This window comes from Boleophthalmus pectinirostris, unplaced genomic scaffold (genome assembly GCF_026225935.1).
Source record: "Boleophthalmus pectinirostris isolate CB_2022bp ecotype Guang Dong unplaced genomic scaffold, ASM2622593v1 HiC_scaffold_7, whole genome shotgun sequence".
NCBI lineage: Eukaryota > Metazoa > Chordata > Actinopteri > Gobiiformes > Gobiidae > Boleophthalmus > Boleophthalmus pectinirostris.
Genome location: NW_026571473.1, coordinates 7,537,510 through 7,562,629, shown reverse-complemented (window position 1 = coordinate 7,562,629; position 25,120 = coordinate 7,537,510). Strand labels below are relative to the sequence as shown.

General features: G+C 38.4%; 1 protein-coding gene across 1 annotated transcript in view; it reads right to left on the bottom strand.

Moving 5' to 3' along the window:
- adamts10 (ADAM metallopeptidase with thrombospondin type 1 motif, 10) overlaps positions 1-23,585 on the bottom strand; it is a 98,156-nt gene extending 74,571 nt beyond the window's left edge. The window contains 3 exon segments of the mRNA XM_020933416.2: positions 7,236-7,445; positions 10,539-10,675; positions 23,480-23,585. Coding sequence (XP_020789075.1) covers positions 7,236-7,445; positions 10,539-10,675; positions 23,480-23,585 — 453 coding nt within the window.
- Between the last annotated feature and the right edge of the window lie 1,535 nt (positions 23,586-25,120).

Here is a 25,120-nt window from a genome sequence, read left to right as displayed (position 1 = left end):
TATTGATTGATATCAGAAAAACTGACAATATTTGGCAATGAATATATTGAAAAGTTAATTTATGAGATTCACAGCAACTAAAGATACATTTGTGGGCCTTACTTTGGATTTTAAAACCTAAATATCTTGGTATCAGCAAATATTGGTTATTGACCACAGTGGCAAGCCCAATATTGGATATGAGAATTGGTTCAAAAAAAAAAAAAAAAAAAAAAATATATATATATATATATATATATATATATATATATATATATATATATATATATATATATATATAAATAAAATAAAATAAAAATAAAATAAAATCAATCAATCAATCAATATCGGACCATCTCTACCCTATTGGATAGCTTGCCTGATCAGCCAGAACCTCCTACATCCTGCCATGTTGTTCAAATATGAAAGTGGGCATGGTCTTGTGTGCTGGCAACTAGATAACTCATGTTTATGCAGGAGGATAGAACTAAGAATTGTACTTAGACCAGTTGAAGACTGGACCAGAGGCGGCATTAGGCAACAGTAGGTGGCCGTCTAGGGCCCCCGAACCTGGAGGGGCCCTCAATCAATTGACATATGACATTAAATGAGTAGTTTACTACTAAACAAAAAAAACAAAAAAAACAAAAAAAAAAACACCATCAGAATACTATCTGATTATCTGAAATATCTGATTGTCAAATCTAGTTTAACTGTCAAAGCAGTCCCCCCTTTTACATTAGAATGGACTAGTCAGTTTGACCCTGATTTCAGCATAATCATAATCATAATATAATGGATGTAAACAAAAATGTAACTACACTAGCAAAAAAATAAAACTGCTTTGAGCTCTGGTTATCTAGTAGGCTACCTAACTAATAAGACAAGTTTCAAATCCACCATAATTCAAATAGACATGTGTGTGTCTCAAGAACAATTGGGGAAAAACAGACAATAAATATTTTTAAAAATACAAAATAATACAAAAAAAATTAAAAATTGGCAAGAACCCCAAACTCAAGCTTGCCTAGGGCCCCCGTACTGTTAGTTCTGCCACTGGATTGGACTTCCATTACAAACATTATTAGAAGTTATATTTCATAGATATATAAACTGTTAAAGAAGCAGTTTGTAATGTTTAAGGAGGGAGGTACACCACCTGATTATATCCCTGGAGAATGTACCACAGTATAGCATTAAACTTATCTAACTCCATCAGCCCAAGCAAGTGACTCTACTAGGGAAAGTTACAGGTCAGATCACTCATAGAAAGAATGCATGTTAAATAAAGTATCTCTCGCTCTCTCTCTCTAAAGGCTTTACTGTGGAACATTCTAGGCAACAAAGTGATAATATTGACTTGGAGACAGGTGGTGGAGTTACATAGTGCGTCTTTAAACACATAAACGAAAGCCTCTCTCTGATGCTCCCAGGCTTCAGTGCGGCACACTTCAAAGTCTGTGTAATCCCGTAATGAAGTTAGTGCAGCCCTCGTGGCCACATTAACAGTAATTACATGTGGGGCTTATTAACGCTTAGTGAACAGAGTTGTTATTGTAGGGCCTGCTGTTTGTAGTGAGGCACACACAGACACAGGCAGAGAAAACCATTGTCCGGCTCTATTAGACCTATCCACTCAAGTGATTCTCAGCTTTGATCCTCTGCTGCCCGGGCTGCGGTGATGTAATGTGAACGGGTTGTAATGAGCCGCTTTGCTAATAGGCACAACAACAGTGCGTGCTTTGGGAGATCATGTCACGTTCAAGTGCCTCTTCAATGGACCGAAAACTTTAATACTGCAAAACACATGAGTACCTCCAGACACCGCTTGCAAAATGTGTAATTGTACATAGATGAGCAATAGACTGGTAGATGATGATTGCGTTCATATGGTAAAAAGGGTGATTTGGGGTAATTTTGAAGTAATTGTTGCAATGTTGGACATCAATTGTTCCAGTAAATGATTTTTAAAATTTTTTATTTTTACTTTGGGCTGGTAAACATTTTGCATTCTTTTATAATGGCAGATAATAAGATCCATGTTGACGTCAGTGTGGTCAGATGAACAGAAATAAGAAAAACAAAAACAACAAAAAGCATGGAAGTACTAGTAATATGCATGAATGGCTTTACGTTTGTCCCCAAAAAAAAGTATGCGAAAAGGAAGAAAAACGATTTAATCCCACCAGTCTACTTCAAAAGGGCGCTGTGTAACTTTTTTGGTGGAGGGTTTGCCACTTTTTGTCTCCATGTAGATCATATTGCTTTTCCTAGTTATGGTCAGCTAAACTCTTGAGATCTGGCCTCTAAAACATGTGAAAAGCATTTATAAACTAACACTGTTGGGCAAGTGACTTCAAAACTGTAATGTGTTATTTATTACTTTTTACTGTAATTTCAAAGTAATTTGTTACATTACAATATTACTGCATTTAAAATGTAAGACATTACACAACTACTGCAGCACTTTTAAGTTACTCTCACCACAATAACTGTTGATGATTGTCAAATAACAATCAGCGAGCAAAGATGCCAGACTTTTGCGCCTTATATGGACTGAACCAGGACTAAACCAGGACTGAACCAGGACTGAACCAGGACTGAACCAGGACTGAACCAGGACTAAACCAGGACTAAACCAGGACTAAACCAGGACTGAACCAGGACTGAACCAGGACTGAACCAGGACTAAACCAGGACTAAACCAAGACTAAACCAGGACTACACCAGGACTAAACCAGGACTGAACCAAGACTAAACCAGGACTAAATCAGGTCTAAACCTGTACTAAACCAGGAGTAGGATCTTCACAAAGCATGATCGGGCATGAGTTGTGATTAGCGCGGAGCTCTGTGCCGGTCCTTTCACCCGCAGTTACCCAATGGTCTACACGGCCGCACCTCTGTAACAATGCCGTTTCACCACTGCTGATATCATGGTGATTTCAGCAAATTTGTATGAAGAAAAACGAAAAAAAAACACCACTTCAATCCAGGTTAAAAATGCATTGTGATGCGCATTACTCACATTTGTTTTTTTCCCTGTAATGCCACATTACTGTGTTACAACAAAAAGCAATGCATTACAGTAATTTGTGACTTTTATAACACATTACTCCCAACACTGAACTAATTGTGAATAATTAGGATGCTCAGAATGCATAAGGTAAATAACTCTGGACCACTGTACATCGTTTAAATTAAAATTGTTCTGTTTTTCACATTTTGAGTTCAGTAAAAGTCAGGTACAGCTCCTTTAAGGTTTCCTGTATGTTCAGACTATGTTCTCTGCGGCCGTCTGATGTTGATCAAAACAGTGATTCATAAAACTTCAGGAGGTCAAATCAGCACATTTTACACGGATGATCTCTCATCCTCAGGTCTGTTTGAAGAAACATGTGGAGGCCTCCTGATGCAAACTACAGACTCAAAAACCCAAAGAAGAACTAAGACTATACTACAATATGGACCCTTTAAAGTTCCTGTGATATACTAAAATGACCCTTGTGAACTTTAAACCATGTTAGAATGCTGTTACCTCCTCAAAAACATACCTGGAGTTGTGTTTTGTTTCATTTACACATGTTTGAGTAATCATTTATTATTAGTCTGTCTACATCTCCAAAGCTCAAAATACTCTGTTCCAACTTGTGATGTCAGGATGGAGTTTAAAAACACAGTGGAGCACTTTTTGCATTGCCATGTGACATCACAAGGTGGAACAGAGAGTTTTCTGTCTGAGAGAAGACCTCAGCCTAAATATGCAGGTTTGTGTGTTAAACATGTGTGATTGAAACAAAACACAACTCCAGATCTGTTTGTGATGAGGAAACAACATTATAACATAAATCAGAAAATAACGTAATACAGGCCCTTTAAAATGCTTTGTCATCAGAATCGAGGCAAAAGTGAACTATGAACTAAATGACAACAACAATTTAATATGTTTTAAAAACAAGTAATTAGAACCAAATTTTCCATTGTTAGTTTGACGCTCCAATAAAATGACGACAGTGACTGAGATTTCCGCTTGGACCAAGTTAATCATAATAATAATAATCGTAATGTGATTCACAGTCTTGTCAAAGCCTCTCAAAGCACTACACTGGAGTCATTGTTATTCACTTGCTTCACACTCGGTGGTGGTAAATGACTTCTGTAGCCATAGCTGCCCTGGGACAGACTGACGATCAGCCTCTCGGACCATCACCAACACTCACACACACCGTATATGAATGCTGATGTTTCCAATAAAATCACTTTATGTTTGACTTCACTTTTGCCTCCACACTGCCAAAAGTAACATCAAGGTAAGTTAAAATGACTTGAATTAAAAACATTTGACGTTATTTGAGTAGACTGAACTTGACAAAATTATCTAACAATGCAATAAGTGTGTTTCTCTTAATTCAAGCAACATCAGATTTAATTTCTTATTTTAAGTGCAAAGAGTTGTTTTTCTGATTTGCTGAAGTGTGGCAAGATGTATTTTTATATTTTAAATCCAAAAAGTCTTGTTCTAATATTAGATCATTTTACTTGCCAAGAGACATTTACTCCAATCGTAATAAAAATTTCTTAAAGATGCATTGTGTAACTTTTTGCTTGGAGGTCTGTTACCTACTTGTATCTATGGATATGCCATTTGTCTGGCTGGAATGTCCCACAGTATGACATTAAACAGCTCTACATTAAATTTATTTATTACCTCCGCCAAGAAGGTTATGTTTTTGCCGGCGTTTGTTTGTTTGTTTGCTTGTTTGTTTGTTTGTTTTGTTTGTTTGTTTGTTTGTCTGTTAGCAACATAACTCAAAAAGTTATGGACCGATTTTGATGAAATTTTCAGGATTTGTTGGAAATGTGAAAAGGAAGAACTGATTTCATTTTGGGGGTGATCCGGAAGAAATCCTGGATTCTGGATCACTTTGAAATTTTAGTTAACATTGTGGTAAATGGGGCCAAAAATTTTGTTTCTCAATATCTCGGTTAATTATTGACCAAACCCCATGAAATTTGACTCAGGGATGGACAATCGGATCCTCTTTCATATTCCAAATTGAAAGATACGAGACAAATATTTATGGAAAACACAATTAATATGAGGGGGACTGTAGTCCTTGGCGGAGGTCTGCGCTCTCTGAGTGCTTTTCTAGTTATTTATTGTTTTATAGCACAAAAATACTTAGAAAACAGACAATCTGACTGTGACAGGGGTTGTCTCTCTACAGATCTGACCTGTAACTTGGTCTGGTTTGTTGTCCATGGAGAAAAGCATTTGACAGACCCTCGACCAGAAAAGTTACACCTTTAATTCAAGTAATGTTAACTTGGCAAGATTTAAGGTTTTGCCTCCAGTTAAACCTTTTTGTCACTTTTTTGTTAAGTAACTTTTAATGGATCTACGCTGAAAGACATTAAATAAAGGTGAACTATTATTGTCCACCAAATTCTATGTAAAGAGCTGTCTTCATCACATGTAATTCTTTCCTGAAAACTCTTAATTACCTCCTGGAATCTGCTGCTAATGCTAAAAACAGGTGCTGTACTTCTACCACACAGTGAAACATTACACTTAAGATAACATTACATTTTCTATACTCTGAAAGTGCCACAACATCGTCTAGACTTCACTATACGGGGGCCGGGAGTCGTATTCCTTCATTCAAAAAACACCCTCCCAGCAGAGTCCAGGTGTGAGCAGGTGTGGAAAATAAGGGCTATTGAAACTAATGCACATTCTTCAGTGTCTGCTCTGGTCACACACAATCACCAAACAACTGTGTTTTGAATGCCAGTGTTATGGGGGGGGGGCCTTGTAGGTTAAGTGGTTTTAAAACGACAAGAGTAATAGTTAGTTATAGTGCAACTGGAATGTGTCTTTTAAGTTTTGTAATGTAAAAGAGTTGACTAGTGAGAAGAATTATTTTTGTTCTGAGCATTAGAAAAAAATAACAGGAAAGATATGACCAACAAGTGGTTTACAATTTTAAAGAGCTACAGATTATGACGACTGAGTGTGGCTACGTCCCCACGACAACGCTCCTGGATTTTTTTTTGCGGGTTTAAAAAAATTTGCATCCACACATGTCAGATCAATAAATATTCACATCCAGACGACAACGGAAAGAGAAAACGATGTAATACATATGCCACACCTGTATGTAGCGCTGTTAACAATGATAATAAAATTTAATCATGCGTACCTCATCACAGTTTTTTTAAACTAATGTAAATAACTAATGTAATTTAGCCTATTTTTGATGTATCCCAGAAATACAGTCATTTTGTTTTGCAAAAGTTAAACATACATTTTGGTTTTTAGCCATAAGATTTGGATGAGAATTCCAACAGTTTAGTGACCCATGCGTAATCTTTGTTATTGATCCGTGTGTATTGTTAGCCTTAGCGTTTGCAGCGGATATCGTTTGCTGGGTGACAGGAGCAGATCCGTAGACTACACCTGTCACATTTCGGCAACGGCCTTGCGGCCCGCAGAGGCTAGTTCGAGGGCTGCGGCGGGGTCGCAACGTTACTGTTTTCCAAAAGCAGCGGTTTGCTTGTCCACACGAGAACGCAATGCCGGCGTTCTCAGATTTCTCCACTCTGGAACCCATCCTCAAAAAATACAGTTTTCATCCACCCAAAATGCTGGCTCCGTGTGGACGAAAGGCGAAAATGAATAAAAACTTCAACGTTTCGACCAAAAAATGTTGTTGTAAGGACACCACCTAAGTCTATGGGGGAATGTTCAGCAGTTACCTAGGTGACACAATGCACACATTCAGGCCCGTCGACAGAAATTTGGGGGCCCGGGGCAAAGAGCCGCACATGGGCCCACCTCTAATATAAATTAATAAGAAGGGTGTCCAATTCTGAGACCCTAAAGCCCTGGGGCTTCGGACAACATACCCCTTTGTCCCCTCCTGTCAAATGCCCTGCACACATTAGCAAACATATAAATAAAATTTTAAAAATGAATAAACACTGTAGCCTGTAATTAGTATGTGTCGTTCATGGTTCCAGATCAAAGTCTAACTTGAGTAACAGAGCTTCAGACAAAGCAGTGCCTGTAGTTAGCTCCAAATGATGACATAATAGTGGATAAAATAAACTAAAAATTAGGCAAAACCACACACTGAAGAGTTGTCTGAGTACCACAGTTAGAGGAACACTGCTTTAATGGTCACTGTCCCATTCCTAATTGTATTTATATTACTGACCTTTAAAAAGAATGACAAATCCTCCAGAGACACTTACCAGGCCGTTGCAGTTGCTCAGAGCCACTTTACTGGAGTGTGGCCGGTCCTGGAGGTGTCCCACATAGTGACAGTAGGGGGCGTATGGGTGACTCCAGGCCAGGCGTCCCCTCTTCCAGTACTCCACCCTGAACTGGCGAGAGAGCAGCCCCCCCTGCAGCGTCAGGTTTAACAGGAAGTTGTTGTTGGATGTGGAGAGCTGGTAGAAGAGCTGCAGAGAAGAAGAAACAGTTTGTGAACATTTTGTGCTGATAAAGGGCCTATCTTATCTTATCTTTTTTCTATTTTGTTCTTCTCTCAAACAGAAAACACTCCACTTTGTGATATTTCACCTTATGATGTTATGTGGTAAGAAAGGAAGTGCTCCACTGTGTTTTTAAATGCCATACACCACTAGAATCATTTGGATGTTTTCAGCCCCGGAATTGCCAGTCTCTACAGAACTAAAGGTAAAATGTCACTGTTAACTTGAAAAAAACGCGCATGATGACATTTAGGGGTGTAACGATATCCAAGTCTCAAGATACGATATTGTCACAGTATGATATTTATTGCAATATTGTGGGAAAGCTCACAATATGGTGGAGAGGGTCATGATTAGGAATGTAACAATATCCAAATCTCTCGCTATGATATTTTCACGATATACATCTCACGGTATGATATTTATTGTGATATTTTGTGGAGGCAACAAAACTGTGAATATGCTACTTTTTCCTCTTAAAATGCCTTGACAAGACTTAATCTAAAGAACTAAGACTTAAAAGTGCTTAGAACTGTTATTGCTTTATGTAGTCTACACTGAAATGGAGCTGAATGTAGTTCCTGCTGTCTCTTTTTAGCTATTGCTGCACCAAAACTCTTAATTTAAGAAAAGAGACTTGTAATTCGATATATTGTGGTGGTCCACGATATTATTGTGAGAACTTTGACGATATAATATATCACAATATTTCAGTTACTGTTACATCCCTAATGACATCACAAGATGGGACAGAGCATTTTGAGCTTTGGAGATGTAAACTGTAGCTAATAATAAATGGTTACTCAAACATGTGTGAATGAAACAAAACACAGCTCCAGGTGTGTTTCTGGCTTAAACTTGCCTTAAAGCTCACAGGAGTAATTTTGCATACTATTGGACCTTTAAAGGTGCACTATGAAAGTTTTCAAGTGAAGGGTCTGCCAACTGTTTATTTCTCCATGGAGATCTTATTGCTTTGCCTGAAATGCTCCACAGTATGGCATTAAACTTATGTATATCCAGTGGTGGGCCGTCAGGGCCAGCAAGGCCTTCTCTGCTGGCCTAAACATGCTCAAGAAAAGTAAATTTATGTTATTTTATTTTCATAAATATGTAAACAAAATGATTCTCTATTCTCTGTATTCTTTACGTCATATTATTTCCACTTAGTCGAGTGGCTTCCAATAGTGTTTTTTATGGTAGAGTTTTTTAACCAATTATATTTCAGCTAGCTTGTGTTGTCAAGTAAATTAAATTTGCTTGAGACCTTCAGAATAAACAGAGCAGGCCCCTGTGCACTGTAAGTGAACGGGCACAGTCAGGTTGCAATAGCCAATCAGATCTCGATTCTGCGTACCAAGGCTAGCTAGAAGGTCTTACGCTGAACTCGACCCGTGCGCGTTCGGTGATTGGATTAGCACTTGCTAGGGCCTGACAAGCGGCAATCTGGAGAATTGAAATAAACACGGAAATTCAAGAGCCAGCTGTATTTTTAACCCATAATGGCCGAAGGAGAAGACATTGATCTGGTTGCAGATCTACTTTCCACGCCATTTTCAAGACGGCCCTTTCAGGAAAAGTTGGATATCGTAAGAAGAGGTCGCTTAACCCCTGCGCTAGCTAGCCTATCCCAGCAAGGAAAAGGGTTTGTCCGACATTTGTCATTTTCAACGTTAAAGCGTATTAAAACTTATGCCAGAAACACGACCGGACAGAAACGGCTTTCAGCATTAGCCTCCATGTCCATAGAAAAGGACTTACTGATGGACCTAAAACGCGCCGATAAACTGTACAACAGAGCCACTGAAGTGTTCTTGAGAAAAGAAAGGAGGCTCGACTTTATTTTCAAATAAGCAGACGCTGTTGAGAACTATGTTGGTGAGTAAATGCATTTTATTTTCAATTTTCTTCTTGTCATTGCAATATTTTCAGTTATTTGCTGTTGTATAGCCTATTCTCAAAAATGCAAACGATCTCTTAACTTTATTTTCAAAGAATAGTTTGTTTTGTTATTGTCTGGTTGGTGTCTTATATGAAACGGCGACATTGCGCAATTTATTAGACAGACTTGTTTAAGATCACACAGCGTAATTTTGGTGGCATTTTGTTTAGTATTTTTAAATCACCTTTTTATTTTTGACAATATCTGTGAACTTAGTTTCCTAATCTTAATTGTGAATGCATACTTGATGGTTTTAAATGCTCCTGAAATAAAGTGCTGCTTGACTAGCCTATATTGAGGTGAAGTTAATGTATGGGGCGTCACTGAAGGCCTAAGGTTGAAATGCACGGCCCGCCACTGTGTATATCCATGCAGATGAGGAGGTGACACCACAAGGCAAAGTTACAGGTCTGATCTATGGAGAGGTGACCCAGATCACAGTATGAATTAATGTTTTTCAAGCTCTAATTGAATAAATGCAAGAAACATGTCTAATGCCATATTGCGGAACATTCCAGGCAAACAATAACATATCCATGGAGCAATAAACAGTTGGTGGACCCCACAATCAAGTGCATAAGACAGCTTAAACAGTAAATTTCACTAAAACAGTTAACCTGAATATATTTAAGGTTTTATCTCTATTCTTGTCAAATTCTTTTTTTTATTTTGGTAAAGTTTACAACTTCATTTCCAACAGTGGCATTACATAATAGTAATAAGAGGTAATTCTGTAACTGTTACCTAGCAACCATAATGTTAACGAAGGCCAGCACTTGTCTAAATTACACAATATTATGTTATGTTATGATTAGTCTAAGAAAAATAAATGACAGCGCCTTTATTTTGTTAAATTAAGGTTTAAACAGCCAGAAATATGCCTTCCTTGTGTGTAAATCATCTCCTGTATTTTGGATATTTTCTGTTGACGACATAGGTGGAGCTTCCTGTATTTGTATAGTTTTTATCTCAGCTCCCACTTAACTGATGTAAAACTATGATAAACCAAGTAATAATTAGAGAAACATAAGAACCTGTCATATTGACTTCCATTGTTTACATGTTAAGTTTGAAAGGAGGAGTAAAGGTTATAGTTATTAGAGATTATAGAGTTATACAGAGTCAGGCAGCTTGTCGTCAGCGCTGCGTCTTCTTCTTCTGTGCTGTTGGTGAGATGTGTCCAGTGCGCCCCCTTCAGGATCCACACGCACTGGGACGGCGATCTCATAGTGACCCAGACTGGACAGGAACGCAGCTACAGAGAGAGGAACAAAACACAAAACACAAATGGAATTATTTACAGGCCCGTCACCAGATATTTGGGGGCACAGGGCAAAAAGAGTCACATGGGCCCCCCTCTAATATACATTTATAAGAAGACTAATTCTGGGCCCCTAAGACCCTGGGGCAACTTTGTCTTCCCCTATCAACTCCCCTGATTATTTATATTATATTATCGGACAATAAAACCAAGAAAATATCTAGCCTCAGTTAAAATTACTTGAATTCAGAGTATTAAAGGCTCTGTATTACTGTCTTAAACTCACACACACACACAAAAAAAAAACAGGTTTATTTTAGATTGTTTGCAGTGCCCCTAGCGTCTGCATACACTGGTGCGTTAATGTGTGTGTGAATGGGTGAGTGGTTCCTTGTTGTGAAGCGCTTTGAGTGCCTTGAAAAGTGGAAAAGTGCATATAAAAATTAGGGCCTGACCAATATGGATTTTTTTGCGGCCAAAATAATACTGGTAAAAGGGAGTTGGAGGTGCTGATAGCCGATAAAAAAAACGCCACAGTGATTTAGTGACGTAAAAATTCACTGTAAATGTTCAATTAATTATAAAACTTAGGTATGGCTCTACTGGATTTTAAATTGGGTTTGTTTAGGCTACATTTACTGTTATTCTGCCTCTTTACAGTCATATTTAAAGACAGTAGGTTGGTCTAATTTCTGGCCAGTAAAGAAAGCAAAAACTACCACTATCAGGCTTTAGCAATGATCATAAATCCGTATGCGCTGCGGTAATTAATTATATGTGTAAATGCTGATCATTCACACTTCTATTCACAACTCATTTCCTTATCTATGTAGGTCCAGTAAGAAGTGTATGGCCACTATAGTCACTAGTCACACTACGCAAATGTAAGAAAACAGGCTGTTTATGTGTGGTAGCTCACAGCAGCTAATCACTAACCAATGAAAAAAAAACGAAAAACAAGTTCAAAACCGACAAATTTGCAGCACTCACTGCTCACACAGGCACCTCTCAGATCACAAGTCTTCACAAATAAGTTTGATAAAAACAAGCAGCAGTTTGGTCGCTGTCTTAAACTACACTGAAGTTCACTTTTATTTACAGTCAGTCAGTATCGTGGATCAGACATGAGAGCGTTTAAAGCAGCGCCTCATTGTTGCACACATGGATCTATGGCTAACAAGCACATGAGTGACGTGACTCTGAGGGTGCGTTCAGGGGCAGTACGGCGTCACAGACACAGAAAAATTGCTCTGCAGATAAATACTGATGGATGCACCACATATTAGGACATTTATCTGTCTGTGAATTAGATTAAATGGACATAATATAGAGAGTCTAAGCTTTATAAGGAGGTATAACATGCCAATGTGGACTATAGGCCCAGAGCAGCAAGATGTAGGCAGCTGTGACTAGAACAGTTTGGACTGAATGAATAATGCACAAAATTGTAAAGCGCCTTTTTAGATTTTGGCAATGCGTTATATAAGACTAATGCATTTATTTTAAACATTCATTCTTTGCAGTGACAGTAGTTTCATTATATTACATAAGTTGTAGTAATAGCGTTTGCCAATAGAAGCTGGTGTAGCCTTTATTACATAACCGTGTCGGAAAAAATGTAGAAATTCTGTCCGTTTGCTGACGAGACATTTTTCCTCGAAGACTGACCTGTGAGGCCAGCAGGGCGTCTCCATGGAAACAGTGAAACAGTATACTTCCTGTCTGAGTCCGTTCACACTGTGGTCTATACACTAAAACTCAGCAGAGATTTACAGTCCAAACACACACACGCACAAAAAGCAGGGTCAAAGATCAGCTCCTTGGCACTGTCTCCACACAACCTCTGACCTTTAGCCCGAGCCATGTGTCACACTTAACCAGAGAAGGGGGCGTTTCCGTGCACTGCACTCAAAGTATGCAACGACTCATGTTTTAATGTAATTTTGTCTTTTGGAGAAATTTTATCTTTATATTGTGACCTGAAAAATTACAATTATTGATTAACCAAAAACCATTACTTCTTCAATTACAGACCTGTATTATAATTATTTTTCCCCTCATATTGGTCAGCTCCATTTTCATTTCGATTTTAATAAATAATAAAAATAGCTTTCACTGATTTCATTAACCTAAACAGGACAGACTTTTAATCAATGCCATTTAACACAAAAAATAGTCCAATTTCTTCTTTCAAATCTGAACTCTGCTCACAAACTTCATCTTTCCCCAACAGAGTTGGCTGTAGACCTCTTGTTAAAAGGTGCATTGCGCAACTTTTCTGGTGGAGGGTCCATCACCTTAGCCTGATTCACGTCTGATCTCGCAGCATTAGGATTAATTTGCTCAACAGTAAGGGAGTACTTTTTATTTAACCAATCGCTGTTATTTGGTTGTGATGTATGTAATGCGCCAAATCCCGTAGGAAGAAGAGCAATAACGTCTTTCCCCTTGATAAAATTCACCAAACATTCTCTTTGTTCCGGCTTTAAATCCTCAATCTTGGGAATCGTTGGCAACACAGAATGTATGTCTTCGTCTACATCCATCTCGACCGCTTTGTTTACTGTTGTGCTGTACCACAAAAGGGACCCCGCTTGAGTTTGACATCATGGCTTCACAGCTCTTCCCGGATTGGCCGGTGCGCGGTCTACAACTTCCGGAGTTCTTGCAAATCGTCTTGTGTACTCCGATTCCTGACCTAGTCACTAGAGAGAAATGAAATTGAGCAGAGGCACTAGGTGGCACCAGCCTGGCTACCATCACCTACTTGTTACCATAGAAATGTTGTCGCTTTGCCTGGAATGTTCTGTGGTATGACATTAAACACACATCCATCTAGCTTTTATTCATTACATCAATACAATAATTCTCTCTGAATAGGGCTGCATCTCCACAGATCTGACCTGCAATGTAGCCTATAGTTGTCTCCCTCGAGAAAGGTTTAACGGACCCTCCATCAGAAAAGTTGCACAATGCACCTTTAAAAAAACTCAGAGATCTCATTGACAATTTGACATGACAGGACCTCGATCTGAATTCAAATATGATTAGCCCTAATTTGACTCGATCTCAATTAAAATTTCATTAATTGCACAGCCAAAACATACACCACAGTCCAATTATGTCATAGCTCTTCAAAAACTCAAACTCATTATGTAATCTCCACACATGTCCAGTAAGGATATTAAAAAATCTAACGGCTCATAAAATTTCACTGTAAGTTAAACTGTGAACACAACAGGCAGCACGGACTAACTGAAAAAATGAAATGTAATGAACTTTAAAGACTTGAGTCACTGCCAAGTCCTTCCAGGCAATACAGCTGTTTATAGGAGCTACTGTGGAGTTTTACATTCATAAGTTCACAGATTTTGGAGTAACTTTGACTGTGATGTCCATTTCTAAAGGGCCCATATTAGGCTATTTTCTGATCTTACGTTATTTCTTTGCCTAGAATGTCCCACAGTATGAAATCAAAGAATGTTGCTTTCTCATCAAAAATATATCTGATGTTATGTTTTGTTTCATTCAGACATGTTTAACACACAAACTCTGCATATTTAGGCACGGTGTATTCTTTGTGATGTCATGTGGTGATACAGAAAGAAATCCACTAGAAACATTAAAAACACTAGCAAAAAAATGAAAAACTACAAAATGGATCAATACGTTCATGGTCCTGTTTAGGTGTTCGATTTTCCACAAAAAAGTGAAAGTGGTGAAAAACTGTTGGCCAATGTTAGCTCACTTGTGACTGTAATTTTATATGTGAGACGCTTGTTTAAGAGCACAAACCATCTCAGCGGTTATAATTCCCATCCTGAGCTTTATGTGTTAAAATAAAACTCAGAATACGTCTAACTTGAGTAGGGTGACTAGGTTTAAAAAACAAAAAACTGGGGCACTCCCTGTTTGGAGTGGTTGGTAATAATAAAATTGTGAAAAGAGTGCATAATTAAGGAAAATTGTTCTGCACTCGGCCCATGTGAGTCAACGTAGTCACATTTTCTTTGTGTTTTGGTCATTTCTAAGCAGCTTTTCTGTATTTTACTTAAACAAATGACAATGTATCCCTCTTTTTACTGTTGGCAGGTATCAGATTTGTCAAAATAGGGACACCTGGGACATTTCTTATATAAAACAAGGACAAATCAGTGGTTTTGGATTAATCTGCTGGGACAGGGGACATAGGGCTCAAAACTGGGTCTGTCCCAGGTAAATAGGGACATCTGGTCAACCCAACAACAGAGGATTTTCTGCTGTTGGGCCTATTCACATAAGACAAGCTGACTGTCTACTAAATCACTTCTTAAAACACACTTATTTTCTTTGGCTTTTAACCAGTTTCGAGGTCTTTCATTGTTCAATAATTGTTGTGTGTATATTTTTTCACTGTATTATACATATGTTTTTATCTCTGTGTACAGCACTTTGGTCAATTTGCTGTTTTTAATTGTGTTTATCACTAAACTGGATTTGGATTAAACTTAAGTAACAGAGCTTCTAACAGAGTAGTGCTGAAACTGTTGACGACATCAGCTGCAAAGTATCAATAGCCAGGCTTGAATGGACAACATTACCACAAAGTATTAAGCACTCAAGTCTCTAGGTCTCATAGTGATTGTAAATTAAAGCCTCCTACCTCTCTTTATACTTTCCAGTTGCTTTATTTATTCGTCTACAACATGAACTTCAGATTAAACGTAATATATGGCCTGTTTCATTCTTTTGTCTTGCAGCCTGCAGTAAAAACACCAGCGCATTTCTTCCCATGTCGTTCACACAGACTTGGTTCCCACCGCAGTTCAGTGGGTCCCAGCTCTTACAAACCACAAAGAGTAAACAGCTGGTGCAGTGTGTTTGATGCACGGGAAACTCCTGCTGAGAATCAAAGAAGAGTGCTAAAAACAAGATAAGGGCGACCTCCACTGAGCTATAATGGGACCTCACACAGAATTAAGGGAAAACTAACTCGAGCCAGACCCCAGTTTAGGAACACAGGAAACCAAGTGTGACCACTATCTAAATAAAGTAGGTCAAATATGTTCAGATGTGCTCCAAAATCTATGAAAATGACATATTTAAGATAGATAGTAGAAGCATGCAAAAATCAACATACTCAAAATATTAAACATTTCTCTGTATATTGTACTGTGTAACTTTTCTGGTGGAGGGTCTGACACCTGTTGTATCCATGGAGATGTCACTGCTTTGCCTAAAATGTTCCACGGTATGACATAAAAGGGCCAATGTTATGCTGTTTTGTGACTGTGAAGTTATAATGTCTCCGCATCACAAACTTACCTGGAGTTGTGTTTGGTTTCATTTGCACATGTTTAACACAAACTTTGCATATTTAGGCAGGGTGTGCTCTTCTCTCGAACAGAAAACACTGTTCCACCTTGTGATGTCATGTGGTGATACAGAAAGATCCACTAGAAACATTAGAAACTACTATCAAAAAGTCTTAAAACTGAAGAGAAAACTACCAAATGGATTTAAACGGCACATTTTCAGGAGCCTGTGGTTAGTGTTCATGGCCCTGTTGATGTTGAACAAAAAAAGGCGAAAATGAGTCACTGTAAAAACTGTTGTAGTTCAATCTAAGGCTATGTTCAGACTGCAGCCTGAAGTGACCCAAATCTGATTTTTTTTCGCTCCTATGCTCCTGTATCTGATCTTGTAATGACAGTCTGAGCGAAATAGATCAAATTTTTTCAAATGCGACCCAGGCCACTTGGATATGTGCTCCTAAAACCGATACATATCTGATCTTCTGACATGTGACTTCAGTCTGAACGGACAGGTCACATTCATCCCACCTACACGTCACAAATGTACACAAGCGTTCTTCTCGTCATATAAAAATTGTCTCAACTCCGTGTCAGTGAAGTAGCGAAGCACACGACAGTCTCACCACTCTTGGCTGCGACTCTGCACCCACACGTTCCTTTCTACGGACGTTGTTGCCACTGTCCCACAAAACGCCAGGTCCAAAAACCTCATCCTTCTCCTTCTCAATCTCCTCCTTAAAACAAATAAGCTGTACATGTTCTGGCTCCGGTACGACAGCAACTTTAAAATCTTCAGGTGCTCAATGCCAGTCATTGCAAATTTAGGCAACTTCCATGAACACTGAGCATGCTCACTGCGTGTGACGTCGTCGTGTCCTCCAGTGCACATGCGGGACACTTTTGGGGTGTTTAAAGTTCACACTGGCGATCACATACAAGTCGCATTTAATTAGAAATGTGAACGACCTCGCAAAAAAATCAGATTTCACAAAAAATCCACATTGAGCTTTAAGCCCTGCAGTCTGAACGTAGCCTAAGTCAGCTCTTTGTGATCAGATAATGCTCAGATTAAAGTCTAACTTTAGTCACATAGCTTCAGACAGAGCAGTGCCCAAGTTAGCATCACACTCTCAGTGAATGTTGATGATATCAGCTGAAAAACTATTCAATTAAAGTAATTTAAAAAACACAGAGGAACACACAACTCAAGCAGTGTTAAAACCAAAACATATTACCGCTCCAAATGCAGACATGCTAAATTTAACATTGTACACATGCTCCTGAGCGCCTCTGATAAATGGCCAGTCCACCCATAACCCTGCATCACCCTGTTTTTGTTATCACTGAATGAAAACAGTGGAAGGAAGCACTCTGCTGGAAAAACCTCCCTCCCTCAGACTCAGGTCACGACTCACAGCCCCTCCTGTCTGCTGTCTACAGAGCAGCTTTAAGACTTTAATCTGACATGTTTTAAAGGAACTCTATTACACAAACTTGACTCTTATGATCTTTAAGGCAGGTTAGAATATTGTTACCTCATCAAAAACATGCCTGGAGTTGTGTTTTGTTTCATTCGCACGTTTGAGAAATCCTGCATTATTAGTCTGTCTGCATCTCCAAAGCTCAGAATGCTCTTTTCCACTTTGTGATGTCATGTAGTGGTAGAAGAGAGATAGAAAATTTCAGAGCTAAATTCATCCAAATGTGAAGGTGTACGGAGTTCAAAAACACAGTGGAACCAAGTGTTTTCTGTTTGAGAGGAGAACTAAGTATAATTAAGAAGCCTAATATGTAGGATTTGTGTGTTAAACATGTGCAAATGAAACAAAACACAACTCAAGGTCTGTTTGTGATGAGAATACAACATTATAACTTAGAGCACAGGTTACATACAGATCCTTTCTTAGAGTTTTAGAAGTATTTCTTAGAAGTATTCCAATCTAAACTTAACCAGTGTCTTAACCTGTAGATAGACAACACACACAAATCCTCAGTATCTGAACAGGCCATGCCTCATGTGAAACTTTCAGAATTCTCTCCCTGAGCTGCAGAGGCTGCACTAGCACTGATTCATGATTGGCTGCAGGCGCTGGTGTTTTGGTAATGACCATTGAGATCAGAGAGTCCTTTTAAGTTTAAACCAACTGGATTTCAGCATTGAAAATGGCAACACAAATGAGAGACTTGTGTGAGGTCTATTCCGCTGACTGGATAATTGTCTTGAGAAACAAAACATTTCACATAAACAACAAGGCCATCGTGTCCAATGTTTTTGTAATTTAAAATAAATCAGCATTAGAAGTGTTACCAGTGAGTTCTATTTTAGTTTTGCATGTCTACATCATATCTGGGGACACAAGGCAAGAGCCAGGCTGGCACCACCTAGTGCCTCTGCTCAATTTAATTTCTCTCCAGCGACTAGGTCAGGAATCAGAATACACTAGACGGTTTGCAAGAACCCCAGAAGTTGTAGACCGCGCACCGGCCAATCAGCAAAGAGCTGTGAAGCCATGACGTAAAACTCAAGCTCCTGTCTGGGTCAGGTAAACAAAGCAGGTTGAGATGGAAGTACACGAAGACTACATTCTGTGTTTTCAACAATTCCAGAGATCGAGGATTTAAAGCCGGAAAAAAGAGAATATTTGGTGAATTTTATCAAGGGGAAAGACGTTATTGCCCTTCTTCCTACAGGATTTGGTGCATTACATACGTCACGACCAAATAGCAGCAATTGGTTAAGTAAAAAAGTACCCGTCTACCGTCGAGCGAAGGAATCCTAATGCTGCGAGGTCAGACGGTTTCTACGAAGTTCAACCGGCTGATGACTCAAGCTAACAATGTAATGCATACTATTTAAAATCAAACCTTATCTATGATTTCTTTAACTCGCAGATAGAGGACACATACAAGTTTGTGTCATTCTCAGTATATGGACAGGCTTCATGTGAAAGCTCAGAATCTCCAGAATTCCCTCACTGAGCTGCAGAGGATTCATAGTTAAATGCAGGTGCTGGGGTTTAGGTAGTGACCATTCAGATTTGAGAGAAGTTTAAACCAACTGGATCTCAGCATTGAAACTGGCAACGCAAATGAGAGACTCGTGTGAAGTCTGCTGATTGGATAATCGTCGTGAGAACCAAAACATAAACATTTCACATAAACAACAAGGCCATCGTGCCCAATGTTTTTGTAATTTAAAATAAATCAGCATTAGAAGTGTTACCAGTGAGTTCTATTTTAGATTTGCATGTCTACATCATATCTGGGAACACAATTAACGCATATAATATTAAAAAATCAAAAGTTTACATTTGATTAAAACTTAAAAGGTGCTCTATGTAAGTTTGGGTTGTGTGAACCATCATCTTATTTCTATGGATATGTCATTGCTCTGCGTGAAAGTTCCACAGTATTACATTTATTAAGTTATAGATGGTTTAATAACTCAAAAATACTTAAAAAAAAAAAACAAAAAAACAGGCATTGTGACTGAGGGGGGCGCCTCTCCACAGATCTTACCTGTAATTTGGTCTGGTTTGGTCTCCATAAAGATAGAAAGGTTTAATTCTATACTATGAAACATTCCAGACAAAGTAATAACATCTCCATGAGAAAGCGTTTGACGGACCCTCCACCAGAGAAGTTACACAATGCACCCTTAAAGAAAAACAAGCAAAACTTTTTTTGTTGTTGTTTTTTGGTCAATTTGCTCTCTTAGCATACAAGCTTTCATCTGGAAATAACACAATTATCCAATCTGCACTGAAAGAAGTTTTGTGCTTGTGTTTTTGTGGTGGATTTTGTTCAGAAAGTACATTGTAAACAAGTCTATTTGAGAGAAGACTGAAAAATCAACCAATAAACTAATACAAGATACAAGCTTCATAAAGTCTTTCCATAAAAAGACTGGATATTTTGTTGTTTATAGTGGGCATTTTATTATCTACTATACTTGACATCATGCCGGGGGTTTATTTCTATGTATTTCTATGACAGAATGTTTATCAGTTACCATGGTGACACAATGCACACATTAGCAATAACTACCAAAAGTGTTTAGGATTGCTATGTTTACATGAGAGCCTTAATTCCGAATAAAAATAATTTAATTCCGCTTTAAAAAGACCATGTAAACACTTGATTATTTGGATGATTAAATGATTATTTGGAATTAAACTTAATTCCAAAGTAAATGGATGGTTTATTCTGATTTTAAAGCCGAATGAATTTATTCCTCAATTATGTAAATGTTTATTCTTCTTAACAATAATTCCAGTTGTTCAGTGCATGTTCATTGGGTCACCCTTCTGACTTGAGCCGGACGATCCGGCTCCACCAGTCCTGACTTCGGACTTTCATCCACATCTCTTTAGATTTGTGAGCGGGATGCGGGAGTGGGCTGAGGTAGAGCAGCCGTTGACTCAGTTTGTCTTCTTCCTCCCTTCTTCAACACTCTTCCCTTCTCCTCCTCAACTGACAGACGTAAAGCCTGATGAGAGAATTCTCCAGCCGCTGCTTCATTACCATCAGAATGACGGTGGAAAAAGTTTGGATCATGTTTGTGTCCGTGGCGTGACAACAAACCGATGACAAAAAAGCCAGTAGCAGCTGAAGTGTGTGTTTTCTTCCAGTCGACGTAAATACGTTCATGTCCCTGTCCAATCAGAACTCTTCTCCACCCTCAAATGTTGAGCGGAATTAAATAAAGGCGATTTAACGTGTTTTCCATGTAAATTATTATTTCCATGTCAACTCAAAGTTTGGAATTAAAATATTCTCCTATTTAATTCAGAACAATTAATTCAGAATTTAAAAAAACATCATGTAAATGTGGCCAATGTCTGAAAATACAAATTGGAGTGTTCAAGATCCTGTTTAGGTGTTTGGATTACAGCAAAAAGATCAGAGGGACTTGGGCTTGTGACTGTCATTTTATGTGTGAGAGACTAGTTTAAGCACACAAATCAGCTCACCTGTTCTAGTTCCATCTAAATCAGCTCCTTCTGGTCAGATTGTGTTAAAACAAACTCAAATTAAAGTCTAATTTGAGTAACAGGGCTTCATACAAAGCAGTGCCGACAGTTAGCATCATACATTGTGCATCCCTAGAATAACCCAACCTCAGAGGCAGTCTTAAATTACAGTCGGTGTCCCACATCTGCCCACGATGTTTAAAGCAAACTCTGTGGTCGATTATTAGAGACATCTGACTGTGAGGGGTCAAAGGTTAAGTTTAGGAAATAGACAGTGACAGGCGTGTTCTGGGTGAGTGCAGAGGGGCATTCTGGGTATTTGTGTATGTCTGTGCTTTTGAGGGATTTGTCTCAGTGTGCTTAGACAGAGAGGCCACGTGGATGCTCATGATTTGTGTTGAAGGTCAAGTTCAGCTGAAGACAGGAGACAGAGCCCAGAGACAGAAACAGGGTCACCACACTGTCCCTCCGTCCTCCAGGCCAACAGCCATATATGATCATGAGCAGAGTGTGACAGAGAAGCTGGTGTGGGGCGGAGGGGCCACAGGCAAAGATGGGCATTCTGGATTCCATCACTCAAAATCAACTTTTTGAGCTGTATACCATATTATAACCATGTTCCTTCATCAAAAACATGTCTGAAGAGGTTTTAGATGTCATGCATGCATGTTAGTAATCTAACAATCTCTCCCAGGGCTTATTCAAACCCTCCTTACACTTAGCTCTAAGACACTGACCGATGCTCAGCCCAAAGGCCGAAATCACTCATGCTCTTGTATGGCAGTTTTCCAAAAATATACAAAAGCATGATTTAAAACAAAACTGATGCGACCTGATACAGAGCTTATGAACTCATCGCAGTGAATAATTAGAATGCTTGGTCTCGCAACACGTTATGAAAGTGAGGAATATGTTTGGACCACTGCAACAGTTAACCTTCACAGCAAGATGGATTCTCACGATATTTGTGAGTTCACAACTAGGGGTGTGAAAAAATATCAATATCGATATAATATCAATATATCGTATTGTTTAATGTCATGATCCAGTATCGATATTGTGGGCTGCCCTATCATTATATCACCAAGAGTATTTTTTGATATTTTACTAAATTATTTTGTTACAGCAATAAGGAAACTCATTCATGCAACACATTTGACATTTTCACTGTTTTGATGATTAAAATTTAAAAAAATGTTTTCATATGAACTTTGCACAAGAAGTGGTTTAACAAAGACTTTTTGTATCACAGCCATGATTATTTTTTATTTAACCGTATCAAATCATTTTGAAATATAACGAATCAAATCGAAAGTGCACTGTACGAGATATGTATAGTAACATGGCCATGTATCAAGGTATGTATCATATCGTGGCCTACGTATCGAGGTATGTATTGTAACGTGGCCTATGTATTGAGGTATGTATCGTATCGTGGGCTATGCATCAAGGTATGTATTGTATTGTGGCCTATGTTTCGAGGTATGTACTGTAATGTTGCCTATGTATTGAGGTATGTATTGTATCGTGGCCTATGTATCGAGGTATGTATCGTATCGTGGGTTATGTATTGAGGTATGTATCGTATTGTGGCCTATGTATTGAGGTATGTATTGTATTGGCAACTTCGTAATGATACCCAGCCCTATTCAATTCATGAGAATCCATCTCGCGAGAGCCATCCCAAAGTGACAAAGTGTAGAATCAATCAATCTGGTGCGAGCCAGGTACCAAACCAGTAAAACGAACTACTGTTTTTCATGTTTTTAAGATAATACATCATCTTTAAGGAAGCTGGAAGGTCCATCGTGCAGCCTCTATATTCTCATCTGTTCAGTTTAGACCCATAGAATACCTTCTCTTGAATTTATAATCTTAAATTACTTACTGATTTGACAAACAGTTACATCCACTGACAGAAACAAGTCCAGGTGTAGACTTGGTTTGCTCATGCTGTGGTCCTGGTTTAGTCCTGCTCTAGCCCAGGTTTAATTTTGGGCTTAGTCCTGGTTTAGTCACAATTATGATTAGAGCTGGGTATCATTAAGAAACTGCCGATATGATACATACCTCGATACATAGGCCACAACACGATATATATCTCGATACAGTGCATTTCAATTCGATACAATATATTTAAAATCAATTTGATACAGTTCATTAAAAATAAAGGTTAAATGATGGCTGTGATACTAAAAGTCTTTGTTAAACCACTTCTTGTGCAAAGTGAATATGAAACACAAACATTTTTATCATAAAAACAGTGAAAATGTCAAATGTGTTGAATAAACGAGTTTCCTTCCACTAAACAAACAACAAAACTGTAGCTGTAACAAAATAACTTAGTAAAATATACCAAAAAATATAATATATATAATAAATATACTGATACAGCAGCCCACGATATCGAAATTGTATCATCACATTAAGCGATGTATATAGATATTTCAATATTTTTGCACACCCATAATTACGATATGGTAAATATGTGAACACACACAAGTTATTTTATTTTAGAAAGGACTTCTTACCTTGCGACTGACCAAACTCATGTCTGTGACCTCTGGCGATCTGCATGGCGAGTGCTACAACAATGACAATAGTGCAGGGCAGCCCAGTCCTCCACGCCGTCTCCATGGTTACTGCAGAGGTCGCTATAGTAACAGAACTCAGTGCAGTGGTCCCGGCGCCTCTGTCCCAACATGTCTCCTGTCCTCTGGGATGTCTCCTACCAGAGGGACGCGCTGTGGAGCTCCATCTCCGCGGGAGGGTTAATGTTCACACAGACATGGCAACCTCAAATGAGTCTGTGCTGGAGAAGAGTAGGGTCCCTCTGCTGCTGCTGTCCTCCCTCTGTGTCCTGTGAAGAGAGAGAGAGGGAGAGGGAGGGAAGAGAAAGGGAGAGGAGAGGAGGAGAGAGATGGAGAGAGAGATTATATGGATTTATCAACACATTAAACAAGAAAACAAGACTGAATAATAGAGATTATGGGTGGGCGATAACTCGATATTTTAAATATATCGAGATATTTTTTAAACTCGATATGGATTCTGACATATTGTACATACAGAAGCTGAACCGCACAAGCAGCACAATTTATGCAAATTAGCCATTTAAGTTTTGTTTTGTAAACGTAAACACATGTGCGCAAAGCTGCATTAAACACATTATAATCTCAAATGGGCTGATGTGGCTCTATAGCCTTTATGCTTTATATGTTGTAAAGTTTAGTAATGTAAAGTTTATTTATGTAGAAGATTTTAATGAATAATCTGCTGCAGTGTAACTTGTACAATAGTGTTTGGAAACGTTGGGTTTGATCTGCAGTGGATGGTGGAATACCTCAGAGCTCCTTACGCCGGTGAGGAACATGAATCTGTTAAAATAAGGAACCTCCCGAGCTTCCTCTGCTAAAGGAGCTCATGGTTATTGTATGGATAACAGAGTTAATGCAAAGAGGAGCTTGAGTTGAGTTGTTTTATTTATGAATGAAAAGAAGGCAATATGTATTATTTCTTTTATTTTACACTTAAATTATTATTTATGTAATTAGGAATTTTTTGTAATCTTAAATGTGGCAGAAGAACTGACTACCTCTTGCACTTCAATAAAAAAATACCTTGTGGAATTTGGCAGATTTGTTTTTGCAGGAGTTTTGGGGGGTTATTTTTCCTGTACACATATCGAGATATATATTGTATATCGAGATATAGCAAAATATATCCAAATATATTTTTTGCTCCATATCGCCCAGTCCTAATGGAGAAATTTGCACTTTTTAGGGTACTGGCCTAAATGTGCATGAAAAATATCTGTCAAAAGCTTTATTTGAACACTTCTCCACACAGTACTGCAAAGTCTGTAATAAAACAAGGTTGTGGATGAGTTTGTACTGAATTCTACTCAGATAATTTGAGAAAAATGATCAAAATCGGCCCTACCTTCCACCTTGTGATGTAATGTGGCAAAACAGGAAGTGCTCCATACACCTTCACTAGAATCATTTGGATAATTTCATCCCTGGACAAAACATTAATGTGGCTGTTAACTTAAAACTACCTTTACATGACATCACAGGGTGGAGCAGAGCATTTTTAGCTTTGGAGATGTAGACAGACTAAAAATAAAGACTTTCTCAAACATGTGAGTGAAACAAAACACAACTCTGGGT